Source organism: Ochotona princeps, chromosome 4 (assembly GCF_030435755.1).
Source record: "Ochotona princeps isolate mOchPri1 chromosome 4, mOchPri1.hap1, whole genome shotgun sequence".
NCBI classification, from domain to species: domain Eukaryota; kingdom Metazoa; phylum Chordata; class Mammalia; order Lagomorpha; family Ochotonidae; genus Ochotona; species Ochotona princeps.
In genome coordinates, this window is record NC_080835.1 from 109,416,940 (window position 1) to 109,442,987 (window position 26,048).

The following is a 26,048-nucleotide window of genomic DNA, read 5'->3' on the forward strand; positions in this document are numbered from 1 at the left end:
GGGAAGAGGGAGTACACAGAACAGGAGAGGCGCACAATAGCAAAATCCAGGTACCCCCTGCACCCGTGCCAGACCACAGGAGCAGTTACTATGACAGACACGACGTGACTGTGGCCAGGACCCCCTCAAGACGCCGCCCAATGGCCTGGGCCTACTCCCCGCAGCTGCTCAGGCCTCCATCTCCTCCCTGCAGAGCAGTCAGGCCTGTCCCTGCACTGGGACCTGCTGACAGGAGCTCGTGGGCACATGGACTTCAATCTGTGTAGGATCATCCTAACTCTAATAATTCGCGAATGTGCAATCTTGGGCACATGTGGGTGCAGGGTCCCAAGGCTTTGGGCCCCTCTTTGACTGATTTCCCAGCCACACACAGGGAGCTGGATGGGAAGTACAGCAGTCAGAATACAAACCGGTGCCCATATGGGAGCCTGGCACTCGCAGGGGGTGATCAATTGAGCCATTGCACCTGTCCTTGTTGCAAGGTTTAAATGAAACAAGATGCATAAAGCTAGGAATGACGGCAGGTAAAAGCTGTGACCTGCGGCGCCAGCATCCCCATGTAGGGATGCCAGTTGAGGTCTCGGCTGCTCCACTTTCAGTCGAGCTCCCTGCTAATGTGTCTGGGAAAAAGCCAAGGGTGGCCCAAATGCCAGTCCCTGCGCCTTTGTGGAAGACCTGGGAAAAGCTGCCAAATCCTGGCTCCTGGCTTTGGCTAGCCCTCGCTGCTGCCACCATCTGAGGGAGTGAACCACTGGATGGAAGATTCTCCCCCACCTTGTAACTTTCTCAAGTGAATAAATACATCATTCTTCCAATGCATAAAGCATTTTGAACACTAAGGAGGGAGTTTTTCTTCTTGAAATCTTGGACTCTCCCACATTTTGCGTTCAAATGTCTGATAATAACCGGCTCAACGGCACAATTTCCCATACAAGTTGGATTGCAAGTGGGCAAAACCTACACGCACATATACACACAGACATGTGTGCCCAGGTCAGTGAAAAGCCTCATTCTGTTAGTCTGCGGGCTCCATGGGTTCCCCCCTGGGAAGGAGAGGGAGTCGCTGCCACATCTAGGACATCCCCTCCATCCCAGCACCCATGCATGGGTGCCTGCAGACCTGTTCCAGCCCCCAAAGTGCCAGCCTTCGGGTCTGAGGGCCATGGGCGTCTGTGGGCACCAGTTCACATTTGCCACTTACAGAAATAACACCACTGCAGTCACAGGGCTCTTTCTGAAAGAAAAAGAATCATTAAGTTTTACTGGAGAGGCACATTTGAGACAAAGACCTTCCATCCAATGGTTAACTCCCCGAATGGACTTAACAGCCAGAGCTGAGCTAATTCACTCCCTAAATGGCTACTACTGCCAGAGCTGACCTGATCCAAAGCCAGGAGCTAGAAGCTTCCTCCAGATCTCCTATGTGAGTGCAGTGTTCCAAGACTTTGGGCCATTCTCTACTGCTTTCCCAGGCCAGAAGCAGGGGACTGGATGGGAAATGGAGCAGCTGGGATACAAACCGGTGCTCATAGGGGATGGTAGTGCTTGTAGGAGGATTAGCAAGTAGAGCCAACATGCCAGCCCCACATGGCCCTTTCAACCTCTAAAGCCATCTTTTGAGACTGTCAAGCAATGTGTCACCCTCTGGAATCCCTTGTCTGAAGCCACTAGGTCCCAATTATGGAAGCAATGGGGGAAAGAGGGGCACTGACAGGGCTAAAAGTGTGATTAAGAAAAGCTTCACGCGTAAGCCTCCTGAGACTGGCACCAGATGTCCAGGGGTGCCGGGAAAGCAGCAAACACTTCCCAGCCCCTCAGAGAGACTGTGAGAACAGGTGCTCCCGCCGCCCTCTCCCGGGAAGCGGTGCAACACCGCCATCGCGTGGCTGCAAGCCTGAACAGCAGCCGCCCGCTCCTCTGGGTCCTTCCCGGAGGATCCAGGATCTGTAGCCTGTTTTGTTGTTTCTAAATAAAAACACTAATTCAAATTTCGTGATAGTTTCTGTGGGATCAAGGCGTGGGTCTGTCCTCTGTGGCGGCAACACTCAGGACCCTGGTCCAAATATTGAAGAAACTATATGGTTTTGATGAGTGGTTTAAACAACTGAGGAACAACACAGTCGGAAGGGTCAAGGTTTTAACAGGCAAAAGAGCAAGTGTGGGGGGGGGGCGAAGAGCTGGCGGGGGCCAGCCACACGCTGCCAGCTCCCCCAGCGCTGGGATGGACTAGAAGAGCTGAAGTCTCATCCCCACAGCGGGGCGGGGCGGCAGCCAGGATGTCTCTTTCCAGGTCTTCCCCACCCCCACCCCAGGTCCCATTCAGCAACAGCAGGTGCCTAAGGCGGAGAGCTCTAACAGGCATGAAATCCTGTGCTGCCCAACCAGAGGGACTGAAGCCCTGCCTGGCCACTTGAGCGAGCAGGAGGCATGCTCTCAAACTCCATACCTTTACTTCAGGGTGGGATGATGCTACGTGGGCCTAAAACATACCATTCATATTGTTCCCTGCAAGGCGCACTCAGCTACAACCACTAACTACGTTGCATTTTCTGTCATGCACTTACAGTTGGACCTCTTGAATTGAAAAATGTAGAGCTGTGGGCCCGGCGGCGTGGCCTAGCTGCTAAAGTCCTCGCCTTGAAAGCCCCGGGATCCCATATGGGCGCCGGTTCTAATCCCGGCAGCTCCACTTCCCATCCAGCTCCCTGCCTGTGGCCTAGGAAAGCAGTTGAGGACGGCCCAATGTATTGGGACCCTGCACCTGCGTGGGAGACCCGGAAGAGGTTCCAGGTTCCCGGCTTCGGATCGGCGTGCACCGGCCCGTTGCAGCTCACTTGGGGAGTGAATCATCGGATGGAAGATCTTCCTCTCTGTCTCTCCTCCTCTCTGTATATCTGGCTGTAATAAAATGAATAAATCTTTTAAAAAAAAAAAAGAAAAGAAAAATGTAGAGCTGTGCGTATGAGCTTTGGCCATGAGTCAGGGTCAGCAGCAGGTGCACCCAGGCCTCTGGGCAAAGATCCCCTTCGTGCCCACTGATGTGGTCCCCACGCACCTGCAAGGCAGTCTGAATTGACAGGTCTACTGTCAGTTCCGATTCTGTCCAGGTGACCTGTCTTCATTAGAGCTATTAGCTAGGAACCTCAGAGCTGTGCACCAGCCCTCCCCTCAGGTGAGGCCGATTCTGAGGCAGTACCACTTCATCCATCTTGCAGCATCAAACATGTCTCTACAGGCCAGCAGGCTGCCAGCTCACTGCCAGGACCGCACAGGACGGGCAGCCTCCCTCGCCCAATTCCCCTTCCCACAGGACAGTCATGCTTAGTGGGGCAGTGTGACCCAGACCTGGGCATGCACTGGGGGACACAGAGTGGAATCCCGGAAGTCTGGGTGAAGCGTCAGAACTTGCCGGGGGCCAGGCTGCCCCTGCGTGGGGACCACACTGGGACAGCCCTGCCGCAGCCCTCCCACCAGGGTCCCTGTGCAGGGCATTTAACCCCCTCACCTCCCCCACACCAATCGCCTAGAGATGGGAAGCATGGGACAGTTAGTGACCAGGACACACTGTGGTCTTCCAAGTGCCCTCTGGTGCATCTGGCCCAGGAATCGCATTGTGCTAGCAGCCACACCCATGGCTGAAGGGCAGGGTGGCGCCCACTGAGGCAGCTGAGCACCCAGGAGCCTCGCTAAGTCCCTGTGGAGGCAAGCCGCATGCCAGCGTCTGCATGGGGGCATTTCTGTCCCCTGGGCAGCAGGGAGAGACATCTCCTGGGAGAGCAGGAACCTTTACAACGTGGATCGGCCTACGCAGGCGTCTCCAGGCACCGCCTTCATCCCAGACAGACCAACCGCCTGCCCCACGCTGGTGGGAGGCTCCAGCCAGGCATAACTTCCTTCTCCCGCTCAATGGAACGCCAGCACGTCCTGTGCGCCAAGCTGGGCTTGGGGACCGGGTTTCTGCTCCCCAGGTTACTCCCTTTCCCCAAGCCCAGCTCATAGACCCCTCCACCTACAGTCAGCCCTCCAAAGCCCTCGGCCCACAGCAGCTCCTGTACGCTGTCCCTCTGACCAAGAGACACCAAATATAAGGGTGATCCCAAAAGCTGGTTCTACAACTGTTTAATAATATGAACTTCTGTCAACTTCCAGAAGACACAGATGGGTGAATTTAAAAAAAAAAAAGTTTACACCCAAATACATGCACCTTTTCATCCCATTTCCTATCAGACTTTGGCAGCACTGTTGTATCTTAAATCGGAAAGTAAAAATCAAGGGAGGGGGCATGGCTTGGGAGGTGTGGGTGACCAGAGGCGGGAGGTGTGGGTGACCCAGGTGTGGGTGACCCAGGCGGGAAGGTGTGGGTGACCAGAGGCGGGAGGTGTGGGTGACCCAGGTGTGGGTGACCCAGGCGGGAAGGTGTGGGTGACCAGAGGCGGGAGGTGTGGGTGACCCAGGTGTGGGTGACCCAGGCGGGAAGGTGTGGGTGACCAAGCATGGGTGAGCAGGAGTGGGAGGCAAGATCATTCCTCCAGGGCCTCAGGACACAGCTACTCAGTGCACGCCGGGCAGACGGGCATTTTAACAGCCCATCCTGTGCCTGCATGGGCAAGTGTGAGCTTACACATGCATAAACGCACACATATGCGCTACGGTTTCACCCAAGGCCAAGCCGGCTCCCTACAGCCTCCTCTGACAAGGCCCCTCCTCCTCCTGGGTGGGACCCAGGCCTGGGCAGCTGCCTGTGCGCCTGCTCACCAGTGCGCCTGGCCCCTGGGCTCCCCAACTGCGGATGAGAGCAGCTAAACACAGCCCCGTGCTTGCCTGCAGACAACACGGGGCACCTTGGCCCACTCAGCCCTACTCAGAGACTAATGCTGGGGGGAGGTCATCTGGCTGTTTGTTTCTGCAGTGAAACTGGGAAGAAGCAGAGCCCCTCAACCCCAGTAAAAAAAAAACAGCGACCGAGAACACTAAAAAGAAATAAAACGCTTTACTCACACACACAAATATACACACTGAAGCGACCCTGGGAGCTGGCCGGGCAATTCCAACCTCGGACCCAGCTGTGGTGTGGTCCTGGGCCCTCCGGGCCTGCTTGTCCTGCAGCCGCCACTGCTGCGCTGACGCCGCCTGCTCCTCAGGGACGCAGGAAGCCTGTGTGCGCCACGGGACCCTCCAGCCCTTGTCCCCGCCAGCCGCGAGCACTGCCTGCGTGTCCCAGCCCCACTCCGGAGCCGAGGGAGCAGAGAGGCTCCGGGTGCCGGTGGAATCCTGGGTTCGGGAGGCCCTGGGGAGGCAGTGGGCACCCTTGGCCGCAGCCGTCGCTGGGCGTGTTCTCATGGCTGGTAGATGGCTCCTGACCTTACACCCCAGTCTGCTCTTTGATCCAGTCCCGAAATAGAGAGAGCCTCGTGTACACGCCGGGCTTGTTCCGCTGAGCGCAGCCTTCTCCCCAGCTCACCACGCCGGCCTGGAAAATCCGCCCATCCGCCTCCACGCTGGACAGGGGGCCGCCGGAGTCGCCCTGGACAGACAGGTGGGCGTGAGCCACAGCCCCGCTCCAGCCCCGCTCCAGCCCCGCTCCAGCCCTCCCGCACACACCCGCACACACCTGGCAGGCGTCCACGCCCCCACTGAGGAAGCCCACACACATCATGCGCGGCGTGATCTGCTGCGGCATGAGGTCCTCGCAGGTGGTCTGGTTGATAATGCGGATCTCTCCCTTCTGCAGGATCAGAGCGCCGCTGCCTGGGGTGGGGAAGAAGTCAGCTGTGACCAGGGTCAGGCAACTCCCTGAAGACACTTCACTAAGCAGAAAACGCTGGAAACCACCCAGACCCGTGGCAAGTGGCTGTAGTAGGCCTGCTGGGCGGGATCTGATGCAGCCAGACTGGCAACCTGTGGGGCCAGATATGGCACAAAGGCCCACAGGAGCCGGACTGGGAAACGCACCAGGGGGTCTCAAGGGCCAGCAGGTGCACTGTGACTCGGTTGGCATTGGGTGGAAACCTGGGCGTTTCCAAGCCCACAAGGTGTGTGCACACCACCTTGGCCAGATGTTTGTATCTTTTCTTACAGGTGCAGCAGTGTGGGAAGGCTTAAGCCTTTAGCCCACAATCACTTGGGAAGGAAAGCAGAGGGCCAGGCCTCATCACAGAGGCCACACTCCTCTGACTCCACCCTGGGTGGCATATCCCCATCAAGTCAGCACCAGCTCTGTGCAGGTGAGGCTGGGCCCGCCAGAGGGTGTATGCACGGCGGTTCTGCGTGCAGGTTGAGAGCAAGACACTGGGACCGAGGCTGAAACTCACCCCCTTCCTCCGTGTGCCCCCAGCCTGTGACCCAAATGGCCTTGCCAGCAGGGAAGACGTGCGACGTGTCAGGCAGACAGATGGGCCGCACCGTGGTGCTGTACTCGGCTGGCTTCTCCAGCTCCAGCAGCGCGAGGTCATAGTCGAAGGTGAAGTCATTGAAGGACGGGTGGACAATGATGCGTCTGAGCCGGTGCTCCTGCACCCCAGCGGCGCTCCGCTTGCTCTGGTCGTGCAGGCCCAGGAAGGCTATCCACTGGGCCGGGTCTGAGTACCTGGGAGGGGCCAGAGTGGGGAGCGCCACTGTGAGCCCGTGCAAGGACACCAGTGGACACGGGACAGCACACACAGTCCCGCATGGAGTGTCCACGGAGCCCACCACAGGGCATGCCACCAGCAGCTGCTGACCCAAGGGACAATGGCTCTCACATGGACCTGACCCTGAGCTACAGACAGACCCCTCCCCTTTCACTAATACATCTTTACCTAATTACCAAAAAGTACGCAGGGTAGGAGTCTGAGCTATCACAGAAGCATCTGCTGGCAGCCCAAAGGGGCAATGAGCTTCCTCCACTAAGTGTGTTTGTTGTTGTTAGGCATGGACTAGCTGGAGCCACTCTGAAATGGTGTCCTGTTACTGAAGGACAGAACATAGAACAGCCCCCAACACCCCGTGGCTGGGAGCTATGGAGTGGGATCGGAGGAGTCTTACAAGTCAGCCCCAGAGCAATGCCACCTCCAGGAGCATTCAGGACTTGGTTCCCAATGAGTCATCTGCATGGAAAGCAGCCAAGTCTCCGGGAAGAAATGGCTCATTTCAGGCCTGGAGCGAGGACCACAAGAAGCTGCAGGCGGCTGTGTGTAGGGGAGCAGCGTCACGCTGGCCACAGCCAACTCATGAATGGCTCCAATACAAGGCCAGGGCGGTCCCGTGTAATTGTGGAGCAGAGGCAAAGGTTTGGCATGAGCTGTTCACCCTACCAATCTCTTTTGTTGCACTTGCAACCTTTTTGTAGGCTGGAAAATTTTTTTCTAATTGCAGAAAATGCACGCGGCAGACCAAAGCATGGTGAGCATTTCCTCTGACCTCTCCGGGAGCTCAGGAAGCCGCTGGACTGTCTGTGTCCAGCACCTGCTCACTCCGCCACCGACTCAGCTCCGTCACTGTCAGAACATTACACCCAGGACAGTGCTGTGGTGAAGCAGGTAAAGCTGACACCTATGACACCAACATCCCATCGGGCACCAGTTCAAGTCCTGGCTGCTCCACTGCCAACCCAGTTCCCTGCTGATGTGCCTGGGAGAGCAGCGGAGCACGGCCCAAGTGCTTGGGCCCCTGCACCCACGTGAGACACTCCAGTGAATTTCCTGGCTCCTGACTTTGGCTTGGTCATAGCAACCACCTGGGAAGTGAACCAGCAGATGGAAGATCTCTCTTGTTCTCTACCCCTCTCTCTCTGTAACTCTTTCAAATTTTTTTTAAAGGAAAGAAAAATTGTGTCCTAAAAGCTTCAGGTCCCTTTTTGCTTGACTCTGTGGTCCCGAACCATTCCCACGCCTGAGCAAGCCTTACTACCCTGGCCAGACAACCCCACCTGCCATGAGAGAGCCTTCCATCTCGCATCTTCCTCTCAAGCATGTCCTCAACAGCCCAGAAACTTACTTACTCGGTGACTACTGGGTACCAATATGGTCCAGCCAACCAGGAGAATGCAGAGTGCAGGAGGGGAGGAGGGGAGAGGCGGTGGGAAGCAAAGCATCAGAAACCAGGACTTGAAACCAAATGGGGCCTGGAGAGCCGATCCTGCAGGTGGCTGAGAAGGCAGTAAGTCCCGGCAGCCTCCACCGCTGATCGGGGAGAAGAGGGAGAATGGGAGAGAAGACAGGGAGGATGACCAGATGGGCCCAGGGGACACGGCCATACTGGGCCTATGACGGAGCTGCTGTGTGAGCAGGAGGCCGCCATGACCAGACTTATGGAAGGCCACGGTGCTGAGAAGGACAGAGACTGGTAGCTGGTGGTTCAGCTGACCAGGCCAGAGCAGGCCATGGATGCTTCTGGGAGGCTCGGGGACAGGGTGATCAGAGGACGTGGCATGGCAGCGGGACTGTCACCCTAGACCTCGCCAGTGGCATTCCCTGTATCCTCCTGCCGGCAGGGGGAGTCCCTTCCCTAACACCGCCAAGACTCAGCGAGAACACTGTGAGATTGTCATGGCCTCAGCCCCCAGGTGCACCAGCCTCACCCATCTGCCACCACTGTGAGACACACAGGAAACACATAATCATGGCCACCCATGCCAACACTCGGAGAGTTGAAGAGACACATGGAGTGTCTCCCCTGGGCTGACTCATGGAGTCATTTTATCCCCTAAGCAGCCCTGCCAGGGAGGGCTGCCCACTTTGAGAGCAGGTCACAGGCAGAGAACTGCCCTTCACCAAAGCCGCAGATCTAACAGGGCCGTGGCCACAGGGGCACCGCAGCACTCACACTCCTGGCACAGCATTAGAGCAGCTCTGGGCCACAGCTCTGAGCACAGAAGACTCCAAAATGTATTCCAAAGCACCTGACTCCAGGTTACTCTCTGCGTGCACAACAATCCCTTCAACTGCCAAGTCTGAGCCACATGGCCTGGCAGAGACACTCTCTCCTTTCCACACAGTTTTCACATCCCTGCTCACCCCTCTTGGCCCCTCGGGCACAATCTTAAGCCCTGCACACTGGCCTTGGCGCAGTTCTGGCTAGCACTTCCTGTGCCTGTGTGCCAAGCATGTGTCACATAGGCAGCACATTGTGGGGTGGACATGTGGCCTGGCAGCTGGGACACCAGTTGAAAAGACACCTGCACCCGTGCTGGGACTCTCCACCTCCTGTCAATGACTCTAGCTTCCTACCAGTGAAGACCCAGCAGGTGACAGCTGGGGTGGCGGGGTTCCTGCACCCCACAAGGGAGACCTGGATTGAGTTTGTGGCCCTCAGGCCATGGCCAATTCAGGTACAGGGCTGTCAACCAACAGATGGGAGCTCTCGGTCTCTTTCTTTGCTTCTCAAATAAACAAATGCAAAAATAAATACAATTTTTAAAAACCTCAAATTTGTTATGGAAAATGCAATTAAAAGGTGAATCCTTTAAAAAAAAGGAGAGGGGAGAGGGAGAACAGAGCAGGGAGGGAATATCATATTCTTAGAACTGCATCTACAAACTAGTTGAATCTATTAAAATCTAATTTAAAATGTTTTTTAAAAGGCAAGTTTATTTTGTTGCAAAATTTTTAAAGCCCTTGTGCAGCCCTTTTTCACAATAGGCATTTTCCCTGAAGGTTTTGAAGACTTCCTCATCCATGCGGGTAAGTCCATGAGTGCAGGGACCAAATCCCTAAGAATAACAGTGGATATTAGACATGTTCACTGCACTGTTGATTGGCAGAAAACAGACTGGTAACCAGCAGGAAGACATGAGAACTGCTGAAGTTAAGAGGAAGCAGTGAGTATGGCCACTAGAAGGACGTGGGCATCTGTCCTGGCGGCCGTGGGGCCTGAAACAGCAACACTGCAGTAACAATGGGAAAACTCGCAGCTGGACCCTGCCCAAGTACTGTCCCCGGGGAGGGCTCCTGGGCGATGCCAGGGCCGGGGAGGCAGGGGCAGAACACATTTCTGAGTCATCCATGCTCAGAGCTGTGGTCCAGAGCCGGTCTCACGCTGTGGCAGGAGCGTGGGTGCTGGAGTGCCCCTTGTGGTCACAGCCTTACACAAACGAGGCCCCGAGCATCTGTTACAGTGCTCAGGAAAGACACCCAGAAAGAAGCCAGCCTCATAGAACCCTGGACAGGGCCTGGCACAGTAGCCTAGTGGCAAAAATCCTCACCTTGAATGCGCCGGGATCCCATATAGGCTCCAGTTCTAATCCCGGCAGCCCCACTTCCATCCAGCTCCCTGCTTGTGGCCTGGGAAAGCAGTTGAGGACGGCCCAAAGCCTTGGGATCCCGCACCCACGTGGGAGACCCAGAAGAGGCTCCTGACTCCTGGCTTCAGACCAGCACACCACCAGCCATTGCAACCACTAGGGGAGTGAATCATCGGACGGAAGATCTTCCTCTCTGTCTTTCCTCCTCTCTGTACATCTGCCTTTCCAACAAAAATAAATAAATTTTTATAAGTGATTCCCCGATCCCAATGAACTGCATATGAAAAAGGGTCTTAAAAAAACAATCCTGGGCGGGGGGGGGTGTCTTGGGCCATTTCAGCAACAAGTACCCAGTATGGCAGGAGGGGACATCTTGGGCCATTTCAGCAACAAGTACCCAGTATGACAGGAGGGGGCATCTTGGGCCATTTCAGCAACAAGTACCCAGTATGACAGGAGGGGGCATCTTGGGCCATTTCAGCAACAAGTACCCAGTATGACAGGAGGGGGCATCTTGGGCCATTTCAGCAACAAGTACCCAGTATGACAGGAGGGGGCATCTTGGGCCATTTCAGCAACAAGTACCCAGTATGACAGGAGGGGACGTCTTGGGCCATTTCAGCAACAAGTACCCAGTATGACAGGAGGGGGCATCTTAGGCCATTTCAGCAACAAGTACCCAGTATGACAGGAGGGGACATCTTAGACCATTTCAGCAACAAGTACCCAGTATGACAGGAGGGGGACATCTTGGGCCATTTCAGCAACAAGTACCCAGTATGACAGGAGGGGGACATCTTGGGCCATTTCAGCAACAAGTACCCAGTATGACAGGAGGGGACGTCTTAGGCCATTTCAGCAACAAGTACCCAGTATGACAGGAGGGGGCATCTTGGGCCATTTCAGCAACAAGTACCCAGTATGACAGGAGGGGGCATCTTACGCCATTTCAGCAACAAGTACCCAGTATGACAGGAGGGGGCATCTTGGGCCATTTCAGCAACAAGTACCCAGTATGACAGGAGGGGGCATCTTGGGCCATTTCAGCAACAAGTACCCAGTATGACAGGAGGGGACATCTTGGGCCATTTCAGCAACAAGTACCCAGTATGACAGGAGGGGGCATCTTGGGCCATTTCAGCAACAAGTACCCAGTATGACAGGAGGGGGCATCTTGGGCCATTTCAGCAACAAGTACCCAGTATGACAGGAGGGGACGTCTTGGGCCATTTCAGCAACAAGTACCCAGTATGACAGGAGGGGGCATCTTACGCCATTTCAGCAACAAGTACCCAGTATGACAGGAGGGGGCATCTTAGGCCATTTCAGCAACAAGTACCCAGTATGACAGGAGGGGGCATCTTGGGCCATTTCAGCAACAAGTACCCAGTATGACAGGAGGGGACATCTTAGGCCATTTCAGCAACAAGTACCCAGTATGACAGGAGGGGGCATCTTGGGCCATTTCAGCAACAAGTACCCAGTATGACAGGAGGGGGCATCTTGGGCCATTTCAGCAACAAGTACCCAGTATGACAGGAGGGGACATCTTGGGCCATTTCAGCAACAAGTACCCAGTATGACAGGAGGGGGCATCTTGGGCCATTTCAGCAACAAGTACCCAGTATGACAGGAGGGGGCATCTTGGGCCACTTCAGCAACAAGTACCCAGTATGACAGGAGGGGACATCTTGGGCCACTTCAGCAACAAGTACCCAGTATGACAGGAGGGGGCGTCTTGGGCCATTTCAGCAACAAGTACCCAGTATGACAGGAGGGGACGTCTTGGGCCATTTCAGCAACAAGTACCCAGTATGACAGGAGGGGGCATCTTAGGCCATTTCAGCAACAAGTACCCAGTATGACAGGAGGGGGCATCTTGGGCCATTTCAGCAACAAGTACCCAGTATGACAGGAGGGGGACATCTTAGGCCATTTCAGCAACAAGTACCCAGTATGACACCGGATCAAAGCCCAAAACATAAAATAAATGCATGCATCATTACCAACAGATACTTAACTGAGTAAATGGGAGGGAAGGGCTAACTGTTCTCTGTAGAAGTATCCCGCATTTACTCACACACAGAGATAAGTGTACAGTGTAGAAAGCCAGCAGCAGCCTGCTAACTCAGGGACAGAGAGCCCCGTCAGCAGTGGTCAGCATGCTCTCCTAACTGACCTACAGATAGGAGGTCACTCCCAACCCCAGGGTAAATGGACAAGAAGTCATCAAACCTGCCCAACCGGAGAACATTCCACAGCACACAGCATATGGCTCAGCACATTATCGCTGGTATCCCTTGTGAGCACTGATTTGAGTCCCAGATGTTCCACTTCCAATGCACATTAGGCCTGCTAACGTGCCTGGGAAAGCAGCAGGAGATGGCCCAAGCCCTTGGACCCTGCCACCCACTTGGGAAACCCAAATGGAGTCTCAGGCTCCTGGCTTGGCTATTGCAGCCATCTGGAGAATGAACCAAGGGCTGGAAAATAACTTTAGCTCTTTCTCGCTATAACTCAGCCTTTCAAATAAAAGGACCATCAGGGTAAAGAATGAGGAAGTGCTAGAGATCAGAGGACACTGGAAGGAGGGCCAGGGAGTGCTGCAGGTGCTTAGTGAGCACTAGCCGGCCACTGTTGGTCTCTTGGCAACGACAAACACACAGGTGTTGGCAGGAGCCGCACTGGGTGGGGGCTTTATGGGAAGTCTGCACTACAAAATAAAAATCAACTTGAAAAATTCCTAAATGGCAGGCGTTTGGCTTAGTGGTTAGAATGCTAGTGAAAATGCCCATAAGCCCTCTGGCTGCCGAGTCGGGCTTCCGGGCTAATGCAGTCTCCGGAAGGCAGCAGCAAGGGCTCAAGTGCTTGAGTGTCCACTAGCCACGCGGAGACGTGGATTGTATTCTCAGCTCCTGGCTTCAGCCCAGCCCAGCCCTTTCCTGGCTGTTGCCAGTTTGTGGTAAGCTTAAGTAAGTTTCCATCACTCCAAAGAGAAAGCAAATCATAGGTCACTTCAGTTCAGTCAATCAAATTGAGAATGGGGAGAAGAGCTGGAGCCAGCTGTGCAAGGTCAGACCAGGGATGGTCAGGCACGCTCCACTGCCCCCAGCTGTGCCCGTGATGGGCACATCACATACACTGACCCCATCAAGTGCACCTCTCTGCCAGGCTCAGCCTCTGTAGTCTTGCCTCCTCTCTGCTGGGGCCCTGGCTCTCGTCCGCCTCCCCCTCCTTGGTGGTCTAACCCTACTGGCCCAGCAGGCAGCTGGCAGAAGGGCAAGTGCCTCCTGGAAAGCAACCCCCCGCCACAGTACCCAATCTTTAGAACAAGCTGTCACCTGGATTTTTCTCCTCAGCCCGTGGTCATGAACTAAGACACATTCAGCCATAAGTCCCACACTGTGTCACCAGTTCCTTCGGTTTCACAGACATGGGGCCCTACAGCCCTGGTCATGGGATGCCACCACACCCTTGCTCCTGGCCTTGCACCTGCCTGTGTCGGAGGCTTTGAGTGCCTACCGTGCATCAGGCACAGTGTTGAGACTGAAGAACCCTGACACCATCAAGCAGCATCAGCGAGGAGCCCAAGGCCCAGGAAGTGTAGGGGACTTGCTCAAGGTCACCTGCAAGCTGGGGCTGGACCACGAATCCAAGGCATGTCCTTAAGCACCCATGGAGTTGCGCAGTACAAAGACAGTCTGCATGGCTTCCAGCATCAGCATACCCAGACCCCGACCCCCCACTTATGAGTCATTTTGTCCCGAGCCAATGTCTTCACATCTCTGGAGACACCATCAGACCTGCCAAGCTTGTCGGAGGCTTTGAGGAGGCAGAGCATGTCTGACCCACAGTGACACCTCCACTGCCCTGGCTGGAGGCTGCCCACCCATATAACTCCCAGACACGGGGGTCTGCAAGGAGGGGCTCCTGCTAGCCCCCATCCAGCGACTCACTTGAATCCTTTGTCGTCGATATAGCAGTGAGCAGCAGAGACCAGCCAGTTGGGAGAGATGAGGGACGCTCCGCATACGTGACCCTGGCCAAGGACATGGAGGCTCACCTGCCAGGGCCACTCGCCTTCATCCGCATCCGTGCCCCCCACGACCCGGGCCTGTCTGGAGAATGACCGCAGCCCACAGTCTGCAGAGGGAACAGAGAACCCAAAGCAGTGAGTCCAGTAAGGACATCAGGTGTGGTGAGGCACCCCCATGGGGCAGTGACCTACACAGCAGCACTGGAACAGCTGTGGCCTGAGGAACACCCCACCCCCCTCAACAAGCGTCATCGAGCTATATAGAATCCCCCCATCCAACTTCCACTGGAACCCTGACTCTCGAACCTGCTCCAAATGCAAGGCTGCCCCCAGCGTGCCTCCCCCTGCCATGCACAGCTGTGGCTACAGGGCCTCTGGACACCTGCTGGTCTAGGCTGGATGTGGGTTTCATTTGCCGAGATTCCTGGCTGAACACTCGAGGGCACAGCTCCCAGAAGGACGGGGCAGTGGGTGCCATGCGGTGCAGAACAACTGCACAGGCTGAGCCACAGCCCGCGAGGGGAAAACCCCACCTCGGGCTAGGGCAAGAGCAGGGGGCCCTTTCTCCTCCAGGCCACGGGGCCCACAGAGCAGAGGCCATCCTGGCCCCCAGAGCCAGGGCCCAAGCCGCCTGTGCAGGCTGCCTGGGCCATTCTGCAAGACCAGAGCCAGTCCATGGGCAGTGCCTTTGTGCCAACTGGCAGAGTCCCTCTGCGCCAGGCAGAAGCGACCTCTCGCCCAGAGCCGTGTGCGGGAGGTGCCGGATAGCTTCCTTCCTCGGAGTGCACTCTCACTCGGGGCGCCCCGCTCACCGCAGTTCCCCTCATCTGAGCCGTCGCTGCAGTCATTCTGGCCGTCACACTCGGGGTTGCCCTTGTTCACGCAAAGCCCGTTCTGGCAGCGGTAGGTGTGCGCAGTGCACGTGACAACACTCACTACAGAAGGAGGGCGACATGGGAGAGGCAGTCAGCTGCGGGGATGCCTCACAACATCACAGCCCTCACCCAGGCCTCTCCTTCCCTCCCACACCCCTGTGCACCAGCCTTACTGCCTGTTGAGAGCCCTGGGTCCTCTGCAGGTGTGCACCCAAGACTGCCTGCCTCCACACACACACACACACACAAACACAAAAAAACACACAGCACCAGGCCTCACCACTGTTGCACGAGGCCTCATCGGACCCATCCCCACAGTTGTCCTTCCCGTCACACTGCTGCTTCTGCGGGAGGCACTTGCCATTGTTGCACTTGAAGGTCTCAGCAGGGCAGCCTAGGAAAGTACAAGGACTAAGCCATGCGTGGGGGAGGCCCAGCAATCCGCCTGCCCACCCACATGCCAGCTTGCCCAGGGCACTCACTGCACTGCAGCTCATCGCTGTTGTCCCCACAGTCATTCACGGTGTCGCATACCCAGTAGCGGGGCTTGCAGAACGAGTTCTTGCACGTGAACTGGTGCGTGGCGTTGCATTCTGCAGGGGCAGGGCAAGGGGCACGGATCAGCTGTGCGAGATGAGCACGCGCTGCTTCCCCACGGAAGTCCAGGCAATCACAGAGTGAGGGTGGCAGGAGGCTGCTTCACAAGCTAACCTCAGCATATCTGAAACCCCCAACGGCCTGATCGGCATAGGGCAGGGGCTATGGGACACAGCGAGGGCAGCAGGCTCTCCCCAGCCTCCCAACTCACTGCAGTTGAGCTCATCGCTGTGGTCAGCACAGTCAGCCCAGCCGTCACAGCGCAGTTCTTTCTGGATGCACCGCCCGGTTTTGCACATGAACTTGCCAGGACAGGCTGCAAGACACAGGGCAAGGCTGAAATGCACAGCGCCCACCCCCATGCCTCCCTGGGAACCAACTTCACAGCTCTACCCCCCAAGACCCTCCCAAACACACACACACACACAGTAGAGCCTAGCAGGTGCGGCGCCCACTGAAACAGTGGCCAAGGGAAGTCCTATAGCCACGGCAGCCAGTGTAGGGGTGTTCTATGATGCAGGGCTGACATAAAAAATTAGTGCATCTCTGGCTGAACTGTTGCTCACACACAGCCAGCCATGTTCTGACAAGCCTCAAAGGGATACTGTTAACAGCCAGGGTACTAAAAGGCTACAACATCACAGAAGTCACTGGAATGTAGAACCAAGGGGACAGGTGGCCTGTAGAACTCGGGGCAGGAGGTTTTTGAAGGTCGAGCTCCTGCCATCTGGGATTGGATCCCAGCAGAGGGGCATGCTCTGGGCTAGAGGGTGCCCATAGCAGGCTGATGCTTATCTTATACATTTTATAGATATGGATTTACTTCTTTATTTCAGAGACACAGAAACAATTAAGAGACAACTTCCATCGGCTGCAGGCTCCCTCCCTGCATGCTTGCAGCAGGCCCCAGGGCCAGACCAGGGTGGAAGCTGGAGCCAGGAACTCGGCTCCTGGTCTCCCTATGAGTGGCAGGACTCCATCACCACAGCCTTCCGCCAGGGTTTGTACTGGCAGGAAGCTGACCCAGGAGTAGCTGAACATGGACCCCAGGCACTCTGATGGGGATGCAGGCCAACTACCAGGCTCAATACCTGCCCCTTGGCCTTGTACAACAAGTGCATTTAAGACAGCATTTCCACACTCCCCTGACCTCGCCAAGAAAGCTACAAGAATGACAAGCATCTTAAATTCCCTGGCTTCTCAGGATCACGCAGCACCACGCATTTAAGATGCAAAACAGATGCTGGGTGCCCGCAAACACTCTCCCCAGCCCCCCACCATTATCCACTCACGGTCAAGGGAGTCGTAGGAGACATATTCAGCTAAGAAGCCCGCGTCAGTGTAGGATTGATCCGAGTGGAAGTGGACGGTGAGCTTGTTGCTATTGCCGGCAACGACAAACTGGGCCCTCTCCCCACAGTACCTGGTCCAGGGTGGCAGCGGAAGCATGGGTGAGGGGAGACAGCTCAGAGCCAAAGAAACTGGGGGTGGGGGAACAAGGGATCCCACGTGTCCAAGGACTCACTTCTCCCCATTGATCTCCACGTAGTCCTTGGGGCATTCGCCCAGTGGCACGTTGGACTCCAGCAGGAGGAAGACTTTGAAGACCACCTTCACATTTCGGTTGCTGGGCACCTGGTGGAGATGAGAGGAGGCAGAGGGCTTGGTGGGTTTTTTCCTTCTGTCCTGAACCCCAGGCTGTCTCCCGGCAGGTCAGGGCAAGGGCTCCAGGAGAGAAAGACACTGCATAAGTGCCCCTTCTCCTCAGGGAGAAGTTTCGGGGTCTCATGACCCCAGCTTCCTGCTGCAACAGACCCCGGGAGGAGGCAGCGATGGCCCAAGTGACTGAGCTCCTATCACTCCAGCTGCTAGCGTGGACTGAGTTCCCGCTCCCGACTTCAGACTGACCCAGTTCAGCTTTTGCAGGCATTTGGGAAGGGAAAACAAACCGTAGGCATATGTTTGTATATGCAAACTGCCTCTTAAAAATGTGCCTGTCAGGGGCCCGGCAGCATGGCCTAGCAGCTAAAGTCCTCATCTTGAACGTGCTAAGATCCCATATGGGTGCTGGTTTTAATCCCGGCAGCTCCACTTCCCATCCAGCTCCCTGTTTGTGGCCTGGGAAAGCAGTTGAGGATGGCCCAAAGCCTTGGGACACTGCACCCATGTGGGAGACGTGGAGGAAGTTCCTGGCTCCTGGCTCCGGATCGGCACAGCACCGGCCGTCGCGCTCACTTGGGGAGTGAGTCATCGGACAGATCTTTCTCTCTGTCTCTCCTCCTCTCTGTTTATCTGACTTTGTAATAAAAATAAATAAATCTTTACAAAATACATGCCTGTCAGAATTGTTCTAACAATGCTAGTCAGGATCTTTTTTTTTTCTCCCAAGGGCCACTAGGATATGTGTATCATCATTCATGGGCAGCACAAAATTCGCAACTTAAACATGAGTCTGCTACAGATGTGCTTGAGTCCTGCCTGCAGTTGCCTTAACGTGGCCAGACCCATGATCCTCTGGGAGCCTTCAGAAGCCCGCAGGCGAGTTGCTGCCCACCCCTGCCATGAATCTGCACCACCTCAGTACATGGCCTCTTTCCTTAATCCTCATGTCAAGAACTTTATGACGCCTTTTCACTTCACAGAAGCTCTTTACGGCTTCTTGCTGGCTGACCCCATTGCCAGCATCACCATTCCTGTGCTTTGGCGCCACTGTTCAAGCAAAGTAAGATGGCCTGTACGCTGACAAGTGTGATGCCGCAGCAGTCGATCTGACAACCCAGATACCAAGCGAGGGAATGACGGCCTGGGAGCACCGATGGTGTGGACAGTCAGAATAAAGGACGGGGGGCTTGGCAGTGTGGCCTAGTGGCTAAGGTCCTCGCCTTGATCCCATATGGCCACTGGTTCTAATCCCGGCAGCTCCACTTCCTCTCTGTCTCTCCTCTCAGTATATCTGACTTTGTAATAAAAATGGAATAAATCTTTAAAAAAAAAAAAAGAAGAAGAAGAAAGAACAGTGCACATCCCAGGAGGGCACAGGCACTACATGTAAGACTTGTGAACAGTGTACTTCTAGAATTTTCCACTTCATGTTTCCATACAAGCATCTGGGCCCTGGGTAAAGGAAACCGCAGAAAACAAAGCCCCACAGGAGAGGGAAGCATCCCTGCAGGAGGCTGGAACTTTCTGCTGGTGTTTTCTGAGAAAGAGGAGAGCCACAGCTGCCTGTCTAGGTGGTGGGAGGGGCAGCAGTAGGCACAGCTCTGCTGTATGCTGCCCCTCTGTGGTACCCTCTGCATCACATTCTCTGGTTTCACCCTAACCACACTTTAATGTGCAGACACCTCTGCCCTCCTCGCCCTGCCTGGGAGCAGGCAGAGTCAGACGGGGCAGGCTAGCAACCACAAGGTGCTCGGTCTATCACTGACCCAGGAGCCAGAGCTAAGTCTGGTCCACTGTCGGTCCAACGGGTAGACCTTAGTCTTTCAGCGCCTTAATCTCCCAGGCTGCGCATCAGCGGTGCTGGAGTGTCAACCTCTCACCCCACCCTCTTCCCCAACATACACACTCCCTGTGGCTCCTACCTCGATGTTCCACGTGCAATCCATGTTGGGTGGGTAGTGGCCCGGGTAGTAGGGGCTGCTGAATGTCCCTTCTGCTCCCTGTAAGTAGCCCCCACAGCCTGAAAGAAAAGGCAGAAGAAACTGTTGAGGATCAGGGGCTTGCTTAGCCAAGTGGACAGGTGGAGGAGCTCAGTGGAGGAGGGCAAGCCGACAGATCCTGAAGATGGCCTTGAGAGGGGCTCAGTGTTAGGCCCTGTTGCTCCTGCCCTCCCACAAGCTGCCCTGTCCCTTCCTTACTGGTCATCTTGGGCAGCTGGAAGAAGGTAGCCTCAAAGCCGGGGTGGCGCCGTTCGGTGTTGGTGATGAGCGTGACAAGCAGAACGTTCTGGGAGGAGAGGAAGGTCAGGTTGTAGGAGGGAGGGTAGGTGCCACACAGCCTGTGGGGGCAGAGGGACGGTGAGTTAGGGACATGGGCATAGCCCAACATGACACAGCACCCTGAGCAGGTGGGCACAAGGACCTCTCTGTCCCAGGACCCTGCCACACAAGAACAACGGTGAGGTGGGAAGAGACCCTCAGGGGAGTCCTTCCCTACATACAAAGTGGTAAGATTCAGGGATATAAATCTGTGCTCCAATGACAAATCCTTCAACACCTTGCATGCCTGCAGAGGACTCACGCAAGGCCGCTGAAGAGCAACACAAGTGGGAGCAGTAACAGCTATCTCCTAAGAGCCAGGGCACAGTGCTTCCAGCCAGCAGCTCACACGCTCCAGGACTCTGAAGCAGACACAATTATCTGCAAGGCACGGAGGGTTTCCATGACTTTCCCATCACTCCCCTGGTTAATAAGGGGCAGGGCCAGGATTCCAGCTCAAGCTCTCCAGTGCCCAGCATTCCATAACCTCTCTCATCCTGCCCAAAAACAAAGAGGCACTAGGCACAGCAGTGAAGTTGCCACTTAGCTGCCCACATGGCATCATGGAGTGCCAGCTTTGATTTGTGGCTCCTCTACTTCCAACCCAGCTTTCTGCTAACGGGCTCCCGGGCAGAGCAGCCTCCTGGGTCCTTGCAACCCAGGTGGGAGGTCTGAATGGGCTTACAGGGTCCCGACTTTGACCACAGCCCAGCTCGGGCTTCTGTAGGCATCTGGGGAGGAAACCAGAGGACGGGGAGCTAGTTCTCATTCTCTCACTATCTAAGGAAAAAAAATACACGCTCATTGATTTAGACACATCATCATAATATATTTTTTTAAAAGCAGGTAACAAAACTGTATATACAGTATAATCCTGTTTCTAAATCTACTTACACATGCACATGTACACAGCCAAAAAAACGGGGACAATACATATCAGAATCTAACAGTGGTTATTTCTATATAATAAGTTGACCAGTAACTTGTGTTTGTTGATTATCACTTTTTCCTGGATTTCTTTGTTGAACAATTAATTAATCAGAGATAGAAAAGGGTGATTAGACTTAAGCCATGGCTGCTAAGCTACAGCAACAGATGGCCCTCTCTTACTTGTGGCCCAAATTTTAGACTATTATTAATCACAAATTGTCTGCCCACCTCATTTCTGTAGGCAGTCAATATAGGACCTAGCCACTGCGTCACAGAGAAGCCGTTCCCAACTACCACTCAGCAAATATCTCCATTCTGATCTGGGGACATCCCCCACACCTCCCACCCGGTCAGCTGGTGTATCAATCACACACCACTTCACTTGCACTAATTCCAGCGCTTCCTCAGTCCCAGGGACAGGGAGAGTCACAGGCAAGACAGCTTTCAATGTAAATCTACTGGCCCAGGGGCCCAAACGCCCACCACCTCTCAGGACCGCCCACACAGCCCCCAAGCTCCCCTGTCCTGATGTCACAAGATCAGGGGGCAGACAGCTCCTGTGATCCAGAGGCCACTGAAGCCACCCAAACTGGCAAGTCCCAAGCCATTCATCTGCCTGGCTTTGCCTTTCCAGGGTCTGCCACGGCACAGCTCTTGCCCCTACTTCTCCCCTACTCCTGCCCACTGACCAGTGCTGGTGGCTCTCTGTGTGGACCTGCATGCCATGTCGTGCCCTCCCTCTGTAGAGAACTGTGAGTCATGAACCAACTCTTCAAGGACAGTCAGCTCCCAAACCGTTGGCCTCGTTACACCTGTTTAATAATCAAGCCAGCTTTACAGCGGCAGCTGTGCCTTTGCCCAGGCAGGGACAGCCAGCGCCCCCTCCCTGCTCATGCCGCCTTTTCATACCAAGCCAGTGAGCCTGCCTCACCCCAGCCAAGCCCGAGAACCCACGGCCCCCTTGCTACACTAAAGCTCTGCTGAGGCCTGCAGCACCCTGCCCCCTCGCCCGGCAGCCTGCCACCGGTCTGTGGCCAAACCATGACAGGAATCCACTCCCTGGGGTACTCACCGCACCAGGGCATGGGGCTCCATGGGGCTCAGCGTGTTATACACCATGACCATGTCGCTGCCACGTTCGTCGCAGGATGCGACGTCAAAGCTGCGGAAGGTGAGGCTGAGCACCAGGTCGGCGTCACCCCGCAGGGTCCACTGGCAGCGGGCGCGAGCCGGGTAGGGGCTGTTGGGGAAGCCAGGCGTGGTGAAGCGTGTCAGCTCCCCACCGCGGGCATGCAAGGCAAAGCTGCAGCTATCTGTGCAGGGGACAGAAAGGAGGACGTGGGGATGGGGGGCGGGATGGGCGGAGCAGGGTGAATAACCCAGAGATCCAAGGGGCTGTGCCCCCACCCCCACCCAGGATAGCCTACACCTGGGGGAGATCACCACAGGGCTTCCCAGAGGGGGAGGACACTCTGGAGGCTCTTCCCTCCTCTCCCGCACAGAGGGTGGCGGGGGGCACGACACTTACTGTCCTGCGCGGCTTTCACTGTCCTGGGGTCAGTGGCTGAAGGAGGACAAGAGAAAGACCATGACTGATACGACCTCCTGCCCTTAACACCTGCTTCCCTAGCATTCCAAGGCAGGCACCCAGCGCACTAAGGGCTCCGTCCCAGCACCGCCTGAGCGCGCCGCGGCAAGGCCCCACTTTGCTGAAGGTCAGCCCGTCTCGGACTCACGGAAGGCCACCACCGAGGTCATCACAAAGGAGCTCAGGGACCGCGCGCGAGGCGGCAGCGTGACCACGTGCTCCTCAGCCATGGTGCGCTCCGCGTCTTCCACCAGGTGTTGCGGGAGGCTGAACTTGGACCAGTAGTAGGCGATGACGCTGCCCTCGCTGGGGAGACAACGGCCGCTTGAATCCGTGGCCACCCATCTCCTTTACCCACCTCCCGGGGCTCTCTCCCTCACTTACCCACCCCTTCCAGGGCCCTCATTCTGCTCTGCCACCCTCCCAACCACTCAGCCACACATCTTGCCCCTGGACCCACTTTTCCCAGCAACAGCCCCAACTGTTGTCCTGGCCTTGGAGGCTGGCATACGGGACAGAATGAGGATGCACCCTGGGTTCTGCAAGCCATGAGCAGCTTCAGTGTTATGTCCCACACACTACACCACACACCATCCTTCCCAACCCTCTCCCAGGCCCCCAAGCACACTCACCTGAAGGCAGTCACGGCTGACTCCTTGTGGTAGGGACCCAGGGATGGGAAGCCACTGTACAACAGCGTCAGCTGAGGATTTGGGGGGACAAGACTCGCAGCAGCCCAGACAGCAGTAGGGACCCTTCCCCTAAGCCCTCCCGTCTGGGAAGCTGGGTGGGGGTGTAGGAGCAGACAAGGTGGGTGGTGGTCCTTCACTCACCGCTTCCTTCACCTTGCTGGCCAGGTTCATAAACTCAGTGGAGTTGGAGTTCTCATAGGCATCCACAAAGTTCTCATTTGTGATCCTCAGATAGCCATTGAAGACCTTCTGTACCCGCACCTCCCGGTCTAGCAAGACCAGGGGAGCTGTCAGGGGCAGGGGCACAAGCCCACCTGCCTGCCCCCGTCACAGCTGCCCTGGTCTCACAGGGGAATTGGGAGGAGGTAGGGAGGGGCCGATGCACCTGCTGGGACCAGCTCCTCCTCACCTGCCCCTCAACTTTGTCCCCTTCCCTCCCTCAGGCTCACCCAGGGAGGCCCCTGGGTGTGCCCCAGAGGGAGAAAGGCAGCCAGCCCTGCTGTACTCACACTGGAAGTGCCACACCAGGAAGCCAGCCAAGAGCGACAGCAGGAGGAAGCTGACCAGCACAGCCACCACTACCAGCCAGCGCCTTGGGCCGCGCTTCTCCACCTTCTTGGCATTGTTGACAGGCAGGAACTCCACGCCTTCCTCAAAGCCATTCATGTTCTGAACAGAGAGAGGCACCCGGGTGAGCAAACCACATCACCACAGCGTGTCAGACCCTTTCCCCCAGGACGGGGGCACCCTGTGATGTCCGACTCGGAGGGCAAGCTCAGAGCACGGTGAACCACGCAGCCCAGAGTGCTGACCCAAGACGTGAGCCCCGCATCCTGCTAAGGCAAGAGATGAAACCAACCATGAAGCGCTCAGGAACCGGTGGTTTAAACTGAAACGAAGGGCTGTGTAGCCTTCCAATGCATCTTTGATGCAGCTGCATGCCGTGGGGTAGGGGACAAGAATCCAGCCCAAGGCCAGGATGGGCACGCAGTGCCTCCATGCAGATGTTGTAGCGTGGCCCCTGCCTCCTGCGAACACAACCCCTCCAGATTCAGTCCACCTCACTGGGCATGTGGACTGGCAGCAAGGGAATAGCACACATCCTAGCCAGGCATCCTGCCCTGCCAGAGTTTAGCCTGCCCACAGGGAAAAGGCACAGACCCACTCGGCTCTAAAATGCCCCACTGCACAAAGCCCTCTGCTTTCAACCTTGGGCACCCCATCCAGGATCTCCTGGTGAGAGGAGAAGCCAGATGCCTGCTGGAACCACACCCAGGTTCTGCCCCGGGAGGAAGAGCAGTGTAGCGCAGCTTCCTGGGGTCCTTCCCTCCATGCACGAACACAGGGTGCAGACCAGGGATCACAGCACCCCGAGACAGACAGCAGCCTTTTTTGTCCTATGTCTTGATTTCTCTCAAGTACCTATGGAAGGGTCTCCTTCCACGTATTTGTGACTTTAATATCAGACAGAAACATGCAGAGAGAGACAAACACATAAATTGCTTTCAAGCTGCCTATTTTAGGATTTACATGCTAAAATCCTTGCCTTATGGGCACCGGTTCGTGTCCCAGCTGCGCTACTTCCCATCCAGCTCCCTGCTTGCGGCCTTGGGCTTCTTCTTACCACATACCCCAATATTTTTTCAAGATTTATTTATTTTTATTGAATTTTACAGAGAGAAGGAGATACAGAAGGAAGTCGATCTTCTACCCACTGGTTTATGTTCCAAATGGTTGCCACAGCCAGAGATGGGCCAGTCTGAAACCAGGAGCCAGGAGTCTCCTCTAACCCTCCCACAGGGGTGCAGGGCCCCAAGGACTTAGGCCATCCTCCTCTGCTTTCTCAAAAACCTTCCTCCCTCCTTTAGCAGGGAGCTGAATCAGAAGTGGAGCAGCCAGGGCTTGAATCAGTACCTATATGGGCAGCCAGCATCACAGGATGAGGCTTAACCTCATCATCTCTGTCTTCCACAGTACCTCAGCCCAGTTCTTTACAACATCATAAAGGATATACCAAAAAGATACTCCCAAGAGCCACAGTGGGGCTCTTTACATTCAAATCCAATTTTTTTTGTTTTTTTTTCTTATTGAAAAGTAAGATATGCAGAGAGAAAGAGACAGAACAATCTTCCCTCTGATGATTCACTCCCCAAGTGGTCACACAGCCAGAGGCTGAGCCGATCCAAAGCCAGGAGCCCAGAACCATTTCCGGGTCTCCCACACAGGTGCAGGGTCCCAAGGCTTTGGGCCGTGCTCTGCTGCCTTCCCAGGCCACAAGCAGGGAGCTGGATGGGAAGCAGAGCTGCCGAGATTAGAACCGGCACCCATATGGGATCTTGGTGCATACAAGGCAAGGACTTTAGCTGCTAAGCTTCCGTGCTGGGCCCCAAATTCAAATCTTCCAATCCACAGGGCTCAGTGAATGAGAGAGATGGCTGAAAATGCAAACATAATTTAAAATAGCATGAAGTATGTTTTGTGTTTAATTGCCATCTATTTACTTTTTTTGGTAAAATGTCTTTTAAAATATTTTTACTATAGTGTGTTTGTTTCCTATTATTGAGTTTTCAGTTTTTTGCATATTCTGAATACAAATCTTTTACAGGATATGAGTACACTTTACAAACATCTTCTCCTCAGTGACTTCCAAAGAGTACAATTTTTAAGTTTAATGAAGTCCAATTTGTAGTTTTTCTTTAATGAATTGTGATTTGGGGTTGTATCTAAGAAATGTTTGCATAATTCAAGACAATAACAATGTTCCCTCGTTTTTTTTCTAACACTTTTATTTTCTAGGCTTTTATACTTGGTTCTATAATCTATTTTGCAGTTTTCTTTTCTTTCGTTTTGATATGGTACAAAGTATGAATGAAAGTTCTTTTGTTTATTGCATATGTGTTTTGCATATCTGACAGCTCCACAGTCATTTGTAAATCAGATTGCCCTTCTCCACTGAATTGCTTTTGTGACTTTGCCAAAGTCAGCTGTCCATCTACATGGGTCCATTTCCAGACTTTACTCTGTCCCAACATTCTATTTCTATGCTATTACCACACTGTCTTTCCTATTGTAGCACTGGAAGTAAAGGGAAAAAAAAGGTCATCAATCGATACAATTTAGCAAGATTGCGA

At 55.1% G+C, this 26,048-nt stretch overlaps 1 protein-coding gene across 1 annotated transcript in view; it reads right to left on the reverse strand.

The window, feature by feature from the left end:
• Positions 1-5,191: 5,191 nt before the first annotated feature.
• Positions 5,192-26,048, reverse strand: part of ST14 (ST14 transmembrane serine protease matriptase) — a 36,735-nt gene continuing 15,878 nt past the window's right edge. Inside the window, exons 2-19 of the mRNA XM_004593278.2 lie at positions 23,427-23,586; positions 23,059-23,186; positions 22,858-22,928; positions 22,374-22,531; positions 22,166-22,201; positions 21,710-21,950; positions 19,588-19,727; positions 19,312-19,409; positions 17,253-17,362; positions 17,020-17,150; positions 15,939-16,043; positions 15,613-15,723; positions 15,411-15,524; positions 15,068-15,190; positions 14,176-14,362; positions 6,312-6,586; positions 5,612-5,748; positions 5,192-5,524 (exon numbers count right to left, since the gene is read on the reverse strand). Of these exons, the coding sequence (XP_004593335.2) occupies positions 5,363-5,524; positions 5,612-5,748; positions 6,312-6,586; positions 14,176-14,362; positions 15,068-15,190; positions 15,411-15,524; positions 15,613-15,723; positions 15,939-16,043; positions 17,020-17,150; positions 17,253-17,362; positions 19,312-19,409; positions 19,588-19,727; positions 21,710-21,950; positions 22,166-22,201; positions 22,374-22,531; positions 22,858-22,928; positions 23,059-23,186; positions 23,427-23,586 (2,487 nt within the window). The 3' untranslated portion in view covers positions 5,192-5,362. The remainder of the gene's footprint in view (positions 5,525-5,611; positions 5,749-6,311; positions 6,587-14,175; positions 14,363-15,067; positions 15,191-15,410; positions 15,525-15,612; positions 15,724-15,938; positions 16,044-17,019; positions 17,151-17,252; positions 17,363-19,311; positions 19,410-19,587; positions 19,728-21,709; positions 21,951-22,165; positions 22,202-22,373; positions 22,532-22,857; positions 22,929-23,058; positions 23,187-23,426; positions 23,587-26,048) is intronic.